This window comes from Artemia sp. Qi Xiang Cuo, chromosome 5 (genome assembly GCF_049724085.1).
Source record: "Artemia sp. Qi Xiang Cuo chromosome 5, ASM4972408v1, whole genome shotgun sequence".
Classification (NCBI taxonomy): domain Eukaryota; kingdom Metazoa; phylum Arthropoda; class Branchiopoda; order Anostraca; family Artemiidae; genus Artemia; species Artemia sp. Qi Xiang Cuo.
In genome coordinates, this window is record NC_142798.1 from 460,256 (window position 1) to 473,025 (window position 12,770).

Here is a 12,770-nt window from a genome sequence, read left to right on the forward strand (position 1 = left end):
GGTGATGAAATGACCCTCTATAGTCCTTGAGGAAAAGGGCTGCAAGTGGTACCAGGCGTATTGGTATCGGGCGTTTCGGTATCGAGTTGTTTTGTTGTTTTTTTTTCATTCAGGGTTTTCTGCCTTCTGTATGATTGCTGCACAGTTCATATAATTATCCAGTATGATCATTCCCTATCTCACCCATTATAAAAACCCGGACCGGGGTGCGAGTGCTCCGGAGAACGTTTTTGCAGATATAAATATAGGCGGTATCAGATCTTTTCACGGGTAGACAAGTCAGATTTCTCTTGGATGCGAAACTTGGCTTCAACGTTGGAACACTAATTTTGAAGAAACTAATTTTAAATTAATTTATTCCAATACATACATGAAAATCGGTAATTAGTAGTGTAATGTTATTATTAGATGTTTTTAGGAATTAAAAATAGGTTTCGAAGTCTCAAGTTGGTTTCAAAGGCATTTTGAGAAAGTTTTTGCCAAAATACGTGTTCCAGGGTAATTGGACCGCTAATGGCAGATCAAATGAGAGGAACTGTTTGTACGCGCCGATATATATATATATATATATATATATATATATATATATATATATATATATATATATATATATATATATATATATATATATATATATATATATATATATATATATATATATATATATATATATATATATATATATATATATATATATATATATATATATATATATATATATATATATATATATATATATATATATATATAAATATATATATACACGCTACGAAAACTTTACGAAAAAGAAAGTTTTTTTTAAAGAAAAGTAAAGGCCATATTAAACTTAACATCAGTAGAAATAGAAGCCTACAATAATTCAAACTCAAATCGACCAGAAATTATTATTAAAGAATAAAAAAGGAAAGGAGAATAATTGGTATGGCGGTAATCAATCAGGAACCCTTATCGCTATCTAAATTCACAAAGTGCGAAGATTTTCAAACAGAGGTGTTATTGTTTAAAGATCAGGAAAGGTCTGCCCATTTCCTATGAAAACATTGATTGAAAACGAAACTAGTCTTATCTAGGCTCTCCGCCAAAACAGGTAACTAGATTTTTCAAATATCACAGGAACTACAATCTGATAAAATAAATATCACGACGTGAAAAAAAATTATAAACTATCCAGTTGCGGATCCAGAGGGGGGGGCGAGGGTTACCCCCGTAAAGTAGTCTAAAGTAGTGTAATTTACCTAATTAACGCAAGTTTCGATTAATTAAACTTGCTCCTAACGTAAGTTTGTCGGATCAACCTACTTTGCGCCCCCCGCCTCTAAAAAAAATCCTGGATCCTCCCCTGAAAATCACACCTATTCCACCAGTTATTAGAAGAAAAAAATCCTTATTTTCACAAATTTCATCAACCCCCAGCCTCCTTTTTTACAAAATCCTACATAGGCCAATCATTTGAGTCCACTGTATGTAAATAATAGATTAAGTCATAATTTGTATATAAATTAATTCATACCTGTGAGATGGGACACTTGCAAACCACTTGGCTGGCTCACCAAGTTTTTTTCTGCTTTCGCAATTACGAACAATGCACGTTGTAACCATTTATCATACTAACCCGCTAATGCAGAAATAAGTGGGAGGAGCTTTTTGTTCGCACCGAGAACGAAGACCAGAAATGATCTGCGATAAGCTTACTGGATAATTATATGAACTGTGGATTACTGTGAGGAACCTGTCTTTGTTAAGGCTGATTTTGGTAACTCTTAACAGATGCTGTTTGTCCTACTTTGCCGACAAATCACGATATACCGCCAAAATATGATTGATTTTGAGGTGGGATCTTTTTTTAGGATTTTAGGGTGGAATTTTGCGGGAGAGGAATTTTCCATGGGAAGGAAAATTTGGGGGAAATTTTCAGGAGAAACTTTTAAGCAGGGGGAAGGGATTTCCTGGCATTATTGGAAAAACCGTAACAAATTAAATAAAAAAAAAATCAATTGGAAGTACGGAGCAACATTAAAACTTAAAACGAACAGAAGTTATTCCATACATGAGGGGGATTCCCCTCCCCTCTAGAAAAAAATATCATAATTGTGTCACTACCATGTGATGTATCATAGATCTTCCGGTGTTATCTGAAAACAATCAGAAATTAAAGTACAAAAAAAGTTTTTTCAACTACAGTAAAGAGCACCATTAAAACTTAAAACAAACAGAAATTATTCCGCGCATGAAAGGAACTGCCGCCTCATCAATACCCCGTTTTCACGCTAAAGTATGATTCTTTATCACAACTTTTTAAGAAAAACCTCTGAAACATAATGGCAGTTTATTGAAATAAGAAGCTGTTTAAAGTTATAAAAAAGTTTAGCGCAGAGAACCATGTATTGAGGAGAAGTTTAACATAGTCAAGTATTACGGTGAATAGCCCACGTTAACCTATCATTACCTAAATTACACAAACACTTTTTTTTCTGTTTTTTTTTCTTTTTTTTTAACGAGCGAAGATTAATTTTTTGAAATGAAAGTTTTTATGAAGAAAGTAAACAGCAAAATTCAGACTTAAAACGAACAAAAATTATTACTTCACAGCCTATAACATATATCGATAAAACTAGCGCTTTAATGAAAACACAAAACAATATAGGAGTTTTGATACAGTAAAAGCAAACAATTTAAGGAAACTTGTTGCAGTATAAAAATAAAGCATTCTAACAATGTTGCTTAATTTTATGTTCGTTTCATTTGGTATCACTTCTACACAATGAGCTCAGTCCAATGATTGGCTGTCACTTTGGTTCTGAAAAGGACATTTCATTTTGTAAACAAGTTCGAAGTAAAGCCCCTTTGATTCTAGGATTATATGCTAGCTTTAGAATTTGTATCATAATTTCAAATTCTCCGTTGTATAGAGAGAAATAGCCAAATTTTCAGATTTCATGTTACAGTTTATTCGTTCTTTATTTCGAGTAATATAAAAGTGTGTTTTTTACAATTTGAAATTATATATTCGTCGCAATTGGTGTTAAGCAGGCAAGGCCAAAATGTTACCTGATAAATCAAAGCATTATTAGTGTATGCTGTTCAATGACTTTGCAGCTATTGAAATAATATTTATTTTTTCGCCTAAATTTTTAAGATAATTTTAATTGTATGCTGATAGTTACTGGTATCACTGTTCGTATAAGACAATGAAAAGGGTTATAGGTTAATTTGTTGTTGTCAGGCTACGTACTTATTTTTTACTCCTAAATCAATATTATTGTTTTTTTTATGCTTGGATTTTGTGGTTTCAGTAAAGCGCTAGTTACCTATAATTCTACAAACATAACGAATACCATCAGCTGGTTTATTTGCACTAGTTTTGTCGATATATGTTTGATAGACTGTGAAGTAATAATTTTTGTTCATTTTAAGTTTGAATTTCGCTATTTACTTCCTTCATAAGATTTTGTTTTTTAAATTATTCCTAGCAAAAATCTAGCCAAATATTGATACTTGGTTATCAATCCATCAAGAACATCCCTTCCATTAAAATTACGACTACTTGGTGATTGTCATTGTAGAAGTTACGTGACATAATTAATGTTTAATTTTAATTATATTATAACTGTTATGTTATTACAACGTAATATATGATTATTATTATACAATAATGATTATTAGTGAAATAACTGCATATTTAAAGTAAATACTACACAAGAAAACATACTATTTTTCAGTTTATTTTTACCTTTCTGATTGGGGAGTTTTCTAAATAAAATAATTGAGAATTCGTTGGTTTCTTGTGCTTTCAGTAGATGGCAAAAAGTAAAGTTGGATATCATTACTTTTTGATTGGCTAACTTCATTTTTTGACTTCCACTGAAAGCACAACCAATTACTTAATAAATCAATTGATTTGCACTTTATTTTTGAAACTGTTAATCCCGGGTTAAAAATCAGCCGCAACGTGAATTTCCATAGTTAGATCTTATCTTCACATTTTTTGTCAAGTTTTAGGAATATAGTTGAGATGTAGCTGCAGGGGGTCCATCAGAACCAGCAAATGTTTGAAAGAGGTCTATGAGAAAAACAGTTTGGGAACCTATTATTTAAACTCATAAAAGAGTTCGGTAGAAAATAGTGTAATATACATAATACATTCTGCTGGTTGGGGAATTGTTGCTGATTTGGGTCAGCTTTGGACTGAATATGATGCCTTTCAGCGGCCTAATTGTCATTTCCCCTATGACATTAGTAAAAATAATGGTAATTAGGACAGAAACTCACACTTCCCGAGCAAAATATTTTTAGCTGATATTTGTGTCACAGTGTCTCTATGTCTCTTTGAATCTTTGTTTCATGCTCTAAGAGACATAGAAGGACGCACGGTCTGAGAGAGATGCGACCTTGTCGCGGTTTAAGCAAAACATTTAAGTACATATTTGTGTATTTTTTATTTTTAGTGCAAGGTCACATCGGAGCAAAGGAGGCAGGATAGTTCATCACGATACAAATATTCGCTTCAAGTCACAAGCTGCAACGTAAAAGTGATGTGTTTATACGAATTGTACTTCTTTTGAAATTTAAATAGTGGTGATTGAAACCTCACAGGGTGAAGAAAATTTGATAGAAACCTGGAATCCGAAGAGAATGTTCTTGTAAAACAATGACGTGAAACCTACGAAACATTTTCATTCAGTGAACAGATATTTATTAAATAGCTCACGTAATTTGACAAAGATTCAGCTGTCTAAAGTGGGATGAAAACCTTGAAATAAAATGGAAAGAAATCATGCGAAATACTTAAAAGTCAGAAAAAAGAACAACCCTAGGAAATGAGAACTAACAAATTGAAAATTAGAAGAGCCACCTTTTTATTCTAACAGTGAAAAGGTGACAGTAAGGTGATCAAGATCAAAATGCAAACATTTTTTTTTATTTCTTGGATTTCTAACAAATGGAAAATTTGAAGAGACACAGTTTTATTCTAGCAGTGAAAAGGTGACAGTAAGATTATCAAGAACAAAATTCAAACATTGTTTTTTTTTATTTCTTCTATTTCTAAAAAATTGAAAATTATAATATCAGCCTTTTTATTCTAACACTAAAAAGGTGACAGTAAGATGATGAATAGCAAAATGCACACATTGTTTATTTATTATATTTATTAAAAATTTAAAATTATAATAGCAAAATTTATATTATAACAGTTAAAAGGTGACAGTAAGATGATCAATGATAAAAATAAAAACATTGTTGTTGTTTTTTTTTTTTTCTCTGATTCTATAAAATTCAATATAAAAATGCAAAAATTTTTTTTTTTTTCTTTATTGGATTTATAAAAAATTGGAAATTATAAATGCCACCATTTTATTCTAACAGTTAAAAAGTGACAGCAATATGATCAATATAAAAATTCAAACATTGTTTTTTTTTTTTTATTTATTAGATTTATAAAAAATTTAAAATTAGAAGAGCCGCATTTTTATTCTAACACTTAAAAGGTTAAATTAATATAATAAATAAAAAAATTCAAACATTGTTTTTTTTTTGTTTCTTATAATTATAAAAAAATTAAAATTATAATATACGCCTTTTTATTATAAAAATAAAAAGGTGACAGTAAGATGATGAAGATCAAAATGCAAACAGTGTTTATTTATTCTATTTATAAAAAATTGAACATTATAAGAGCCACCTTTTTATTCTAACAGTGAAAAGGTGACAGTCAGATGATCAAGATCAAAATGCAAACATTGTTGGTTTTTTTTTCATGGATTCTAAAAAATTAAATATAAAAATTTAAACATTTATTTTTTTTTTTTTATTGGATTTATAAAAAATTTAAAATTATAATTGCCAAATTTTTATTATAAAAATTAAAATTTGAAATTAATTTTTTAAATAAAAAAATTAAAAAATGTTTTTTTTTTTTATTATTTATTAGATTTATAAAATTTTTAAAATTATAATATCCTAATTTTTATTATAAAAGTTAAAATGTGAAATTAAGTTTATAACGATAAAAATTACAACATTGTTTTTTTTTTATTTCTTCGATTTCTAAAAAATTGGAAATTATAAGAGCCTAATTTTGATTTTGAAAGTGAAAAAGTGAAATCGATAATATAAATAAAAAAATTCAAACATTGTTTTTTTTTTATTTATTCTTTTTATAAAAAATTTACAATTATACTATACGAAATTTTTTTATGAACTTGACCTTTATAAATTAATATGATCAATATAAAAATTAACACATTGTTTTTTTTTGTTTATTCTATTTATAAAAAAATGAAAATTAGAATAGACGCCTTTTTATTCTACCACTAACAAGGTGACAGTAAGATGATCAAGATCAAAATGCAAACATTGTTTATTTCTTCGATTTCTAACAAATTTAAAATTAGAAGAGCCACCTTTTTTTTCTAACAGTGAAAAGGTGACAGTAAGTTGATCAAGATAAAAATGAAAACATTGTTTTTTTTTATTTATTAGATTTCTAAAAAATTTAAAAGTAGAAGAGCCACCTTTTGGTTATGACAGTCAAAAGTTGACATCAATCTGATCAATATAAAAATTCAAACATTGTTTTTTTTTTATTTATTCGATTTATAAAAAATTTAAAATTATAATAGCCTCATGTTTATTTTAACATTGAAAAGGTGACATTAAGATAATCAATATAAAAATTAAAACATTGTTATTTTTTGTTTATTCGATTTCTAACAAATTGAAAATTAAAAGAGCCGCCTTTTTATTCTAACACTGAAAAGGTGACAGTAAGATGATCAATATCAAAATGCAAACATTGTTTTTTTTTTATTTCTTAGATGTATAAAAAATTTCAAATAAGAAGCGACACATTTTGGTTATGAAAGTTAAAAAGTGACATCCAGATGATAAATATCAAAATTCAAACATTGTTTTTTTTTTATTTATACGATTTCTAACAAATTGAAAATTATAATAGCCGCATTTTTATTATAAAAGTGAAATGGTGACAGTAAGATAATCAAGATCAAAATGCAAACATTGTTTTTTTTTTTTTCTTCGATTTCTAACAAATTGAAAATTAAAAGAGCCGCCTTTTTATTATAACAGTAAAAAGGTGACATTAAGGTTATGAATAACAAAATAAAAACATTGTTTATTTCTTCTATATATAAAAGAGTTAAAAATATAATTTCAACATCTGTGGTCTAAAACAAAAAAGGTTACAGCAATATTAAAAAGCAAAAAATTTAAGCATTGTTTTTTTTTTATTAATACTCTTTCTAAAAAATTTAAAATTATAATATCCACATTTTTGTTCTAAAATTGAAATGGTGACAGTAAGGTGATAAATATCAAAATTCAAACATTGTTTTTTTTTAATTCTAACACTTAAAAGGTTACATTACGATGAAAAATAAAAAACATAAAAAATTGTTCTTTTTTGTTTATTAGATTTATAAAAAAATGAAAATTAGAAGATCCTCCTGTTTAATCTAAAACTAAAATTGTGACAGTAATGTGATGAAGATCAAAATGAAAACATTGTTTTTTTTTTATTTCTTGGATTTATAAAAAATTTAAAATTAGAAGAGCCTCCTTTTTATTATAACAATGAAAAGGTGACATTAAGATGATCAATATCAAAATGCAAACATTTTTTTTTTTTGTTTCTTCGATTTCTAACAAATTGAAAATTAGAAGAGCCGCCTTTTTAATTTGACAGTGAAAAGGTGACAGTAAGATGATCAAGATCAAAATGCAAACATTGTTTTTGTTTTTTTTTCTTCGATTTATAACAACATTAAAATTAAAAGAGCCTCCTTTTTATTATAAAAATAACAATGTGAAAGTAAGATTATAAATATAAAAATTCTAAAAGTTTTTTTTTATTATATTTATAAAAAATTTAAAATTATAATAGCCACCTTTATATTATGCACGTTAAATGTTTACAGTAATATTATCAAGATAAAAATGCAAACATTGTTGGTTTTTTTTTTCTTGGATTCTAAAAACTTAAATATAAAAATGTAAGCATTGTTTTTTTTTTTATTATTAGATTTATAAAAAATTGAAAATTTGAATAGCCTCATTTTTTTTATACAAGTGAAAATGTGACAGTAAGATTATCAAGATCAAAATGCAAACATTGTTTTTTTTTTATTTATTTTATTTATAAAAAATTGAAAATTATAAATGCCACCTTTTTATTCTAACAGTGAAAAGGTGACAGTAAGGTGATCAATACCAAAATAAAAAAATTTTTTTTTTTTATTTCTTGGATTTCTAACAAATTGAAAATTAGAAGTGCCACCTCTGTATTCTAACAGTGAAAAGGTGACAGTAAGATCATCAAGATCAAAATGCAAACATTTTTTTTTATTTCTTGGATTTCTAACAAATGGAAAATTTGAAGAGCCACAGTTTTATTCTAGCAGTGAAAAGGTGACAGTAAGATGATCAAGACCAAAATGCAAACATTGGTTTTTTTTATTTCTTATATTTATAAAAAATTTAAAATTATAATATAATCCTTTTTATTCTAACAGTGAAAATGTGACAGTAAGATGATCAATATCAATATGCAAACATTGTTTATTTATTCTATTTATTATAAATTTAAAATTATAATAGCATCATTTATATTATAACCGTTAAAGTTGAAAGATGAAAAAAATAAAAAAAGTTTTTTTTTTTTTGTTTTTTTCTTGTTTTCGTTAAAATTAAATACATAAATTAAAAACTTTGTTTTTTTTTCTTTCTTTTATTTATAAAAAATTTTTAATTATAACATACACAATTTTATTATAAAAGTTAAAATTTTACATCAAGATGATAAATATAAAAATTCAAACATTGTTTTTTTTTTTATTTATTCGATTTCTAACAAATTGAAAATTAGAATAGCCGCCTTTTTATTTTAACACTGAAAAGGTGACATTAAGATGATCAAGATCAAAATGCAAAAATTTTTTTTTTTTTTTTTTCTTCGATTTCTAAAAAATTGAAAATTAGAAGAGCCGCCTTTTTATTCTAACACTAAAAAGGTGACAGTAAGATTATGAAGATCAAAATGCAAACAGTTTTTATTTATTCTATTTCTAACAAATTTAAAAGTATAAGAGACACCTTTTTATTCTAACAGTGAAAAAGTGACAGTAAGATGATAAAGGTCAAAATGCAAACATTGTTGTTTTTTTTTCTTGGTTTATAAAAAATTAAATTTAAAAAATGCAACATATTTTTTTTTTTATTACTTGTATTTATAAAAAATTTAAAATTAGAAGTGACAACTTTTTATTTTAACACTGTAAAGGTGACAGTAAGATTATCAAGATCAAAATTAAAACAGTGTTTATTTATTTGATTTCTAAAAAATTGAAAATTAGAAGAGCCACCTTTTTATTATAACAGTGAAAAGGTGACAGTCAGATGATCAATGATCAAAATACAAACATTGTTGTTTTTTTTTTCTTGGGTTATATAAAATTCAATATAAAAATGCAAGAATTTTTTTTTTTTTCTTTATTGGATTTCTAACAAATTGGAAATTATAAAAGACACCTCTGTGTTCTAACGGTGAAAAAGTAACAGCAAGGTGATCAAGATCAATATACAAACATTTTTTTTTATTTTTTGTATTTCTAAAAGATGTGAAATTTTAATAGCCACATTTATATAATACACTTTAAAAGGTGACAGTCAGATTATCAAGGTCAAACTACAAAAATTGTTGTTTTTTCTTCTTGGATTCTATAAAAATAAAGAAAAAAATTCAAGAATTTTGTTTTTTTTCTTTATTCGATTTAAAAAAAAATTGAAATTATAAAAGACAACTTTTTGTTCTAAAAGTTAACAAGTAAATTCAAGATTATAAATAAAAAAATGAAAACATTGTTTTTTTTTTATTTATTCTATTTATAAAAGATGTGAAATTTTTATATCCACATTTTTGATCTAAAACTAAAAAGGTTTCAGTAATATGATCAAGACAAAAATACAAACATTGTTTTTTTTTATTTATTTGATTTCTAAAAACTTGAAAATTAGAAGTGCCACATCTGTATTCTAACAGTGAAATGGTGACAGTGAGATGATCAAGATCAAAATGCAAACATTGTTTTTTTTTTTTTCTTGGATTCTAACAAATTCAAGATCAAAATGTAAGCATTTTTTTTGTTTTATTTCTTGGATTTATAAAAAATTTAAAATTATAAGTGCCACCTTTTTATTCTAACAATGAAAAGGTGACAGTAAGATGATCAAGATCAAAATACAAACATTGTTTATTTTTTATTTCTTCGATTTTCAACAAACTGAAAATTAGAAGAGCCACCTTTTTGTTCTAACAGTGAAAAGGTGACAGTCAGATGATCAAGATCAAAATGCAAACATTGTTGGATTTTTTTTTCTTGGATTCTAACAAATTAAAGATAAAAATGTAAGCATTGTTTTTTTTTTGTTTATTCGATTTCTAACAAATTGAAAATTAGAAGAGCCGCCTTTTTATTCTAACAATGAAAAGGTGACAGTAAGATGATCAAGATCAAAATGCAAACATTGTTTATTTCTTCGATTTCTAAAAAATTGAAAATTAGAAGAGCCACCTTTTTATTCTAACAGTGAAAAGGTGACAGTCAGATGATCAAGATCAAAATGCAAACATTGTTGGGTTTTTTTTCTTGGATTCTAACAAATTCAAGATCAAAATGTAAGCATTGTTTTTGTTTTATTTCTTCGATTTCTAACAAATTGAAAATTAGAAGAGCCGCCTTTTTATTTTAAAACTATAAATGTGACAGTTATATTCTGAATATAAATATTCTCTCTGTTTTTATTTATTTTATTTCAAATAAATATAAAATTATAATAGAATAATGTATATTATGTCAGGGACATGTTGACAGTCAGATGATCAAGGTAAAAATACTAACAGTGTTGTTTTTTTTTCTATGGATTATATCAAAATCAAGATAAAAATGTAAGCATTTTTTTTGTTTTATTTATTGGATTTCTAAAAAATTGAAAATTATAATTGCCACCTTTTTATTATAACAATGAAAAGGTGACATTAAGGTTATCAAGATCAAAATGCAAACATGTTTTTTTTTTTTTTTTATTTCTTAGATTTCTAAAAGATTTAAAATTATAAGAGCCTACTTTTTATTATAAAAGTGAAAAGGTGAAAGAAAGATGATCAAGATCAAAATGCAAACATTGTTTTTTTTTTTATTTCTTCGATTTTTAAAAAATTTGAAATTATAAGAGCCACATTTTTATTCTAACAGTTAAAAAGTGACGGTCAGATTATCAAGGTAAAAATGAAAACATTGTTGGTTTTTTTTTTCTTTGATTATATAAAAATAAAGATAAAAATTCAAACATTGTTTTGTTTTATTTATTCGATTTATAAAAAATTGGAAATTATAAGAGACACCTTTTTGTTCTAAAGGTGAAAAAGTGACAGCAAGGTGATCAAGATCAAAATTCAAACATTGTTTTTTTTTTATTTCTTCGATTTCTAACAAACTGAAAATTAGAAGAGCCACCTTTTTGTTCTAACAGTGAAAAGGTGACAGTAAGGTGATCAAGATCAAAATGCAAACATTGTTTTTTTTTATTTTTTCGATTTCTAGATGACGGTAAGATGATGACAGTAAGATTATCAAGATAAAAATGCAAACATTGTTTTTTTTTTTATTTATTGGATTTCTAAAAAATTTGAAATTATAAATGCCACCTTTTTATTATAACAGTGAAAAAGTGACAGTAAGATGATCAATACCAAAATACAAACATTGTTTTTTTTTATTTATTTTATTTATAACAAATTGAAAATTAGAATTTCCACCTTTTTATTCTAACAGTGAAAAGGTGACAGTAATGTGATCAATACCAAAATACAAACATTGTTTTTTTTTATTTCTTTGATTTCTAACAAATTGAAAATTAGAAGTGCCACCTCTGTATTGTAACAGTGAAAAGGTAACAGTAAGAGCATCAAGATCAAAATGCAAACATTTTTTTTTATTTCTTGGATTTCTGTTCATCTTTTATTGAGGTTTGTTTTTACTCTGGTTTTTATGATTATATACTGCTCACATTTTTTCTATTTGTTTTATATTTTTAAGGCTCTTCCTCGTGCTTAAGACAGCAAAATTTTGGATAATTTCAATCACTTGAAACTGTCGAGAAGGATTGATTCTAGTCTTTAGTCTTTGACAGGTATAGATGGTGTTAGAATAGTTCAACATGTGGCTAATGAATGCTTATATAATTTAAGAAATAAACATTTGAAATGACTAACAATAATATACTTATAACCTGAAAGGAAAAAACTTACCAAATTTGTGGGACAACTGTTTTGCTCTACTTTGTGTTGAATAAGAAGCTGTAACATGGATTATTTGTTCTATTTTCAATGAAATTAAATCTGGGAATATACTTGGGATGTCACTTATTATGTTAATGTAGGTTAAAATATATAATGATCAACCTAGAGGATCTCGAATAGAACATGTTTATTTTTATGGGCAATATCCATAAAAATATCCCTCTTTAATCCCTCCCAGGAAGTTTTTGTTCCCCTTAAATCTTTCCTTTTAACATCCTTCCATCCCAAACGAAGACAATCTGCTTTTTGATTAGCCTTAGACGGTTGGGCAAAAAGGACAATCCTTAGCAATCTGTCATCCTTCATCCGCACTAATCACTTCAATGCATTTGTTTGTTATACCATACAAGGATAAGACCTTAACTAAAGCGATTCTATCCACCGAATCAAACACTTG

General features: G+C 26.2%; 1 protein-coding gene across 1 annotated transcript in view; it reads left to right on the forward strand.

Moving 5' to 3' along the window:
• LOC148951695 (lipid transport auxiliary protein 1) overlaps nt 1-4,775 on the forward strand; it is a 47,974-nt gene extending 43,199 nt beyond the window's left edge. The window contains exon 4 of the mRNA XM_089088667.1: nt 4,446-4,775. Within this exon, the coding sequence (XP_088944793.1) occupies nt 4,446-4,527 (82 nt within the window). The 3' untranslated portion in view covers nt 4,528-4,775. The remainder of the gene's footprint in view (nt 1-4,445) is intronic.
• Nucleotides 4,776-12,770: the final 7,995 nt, after the last annotated feature.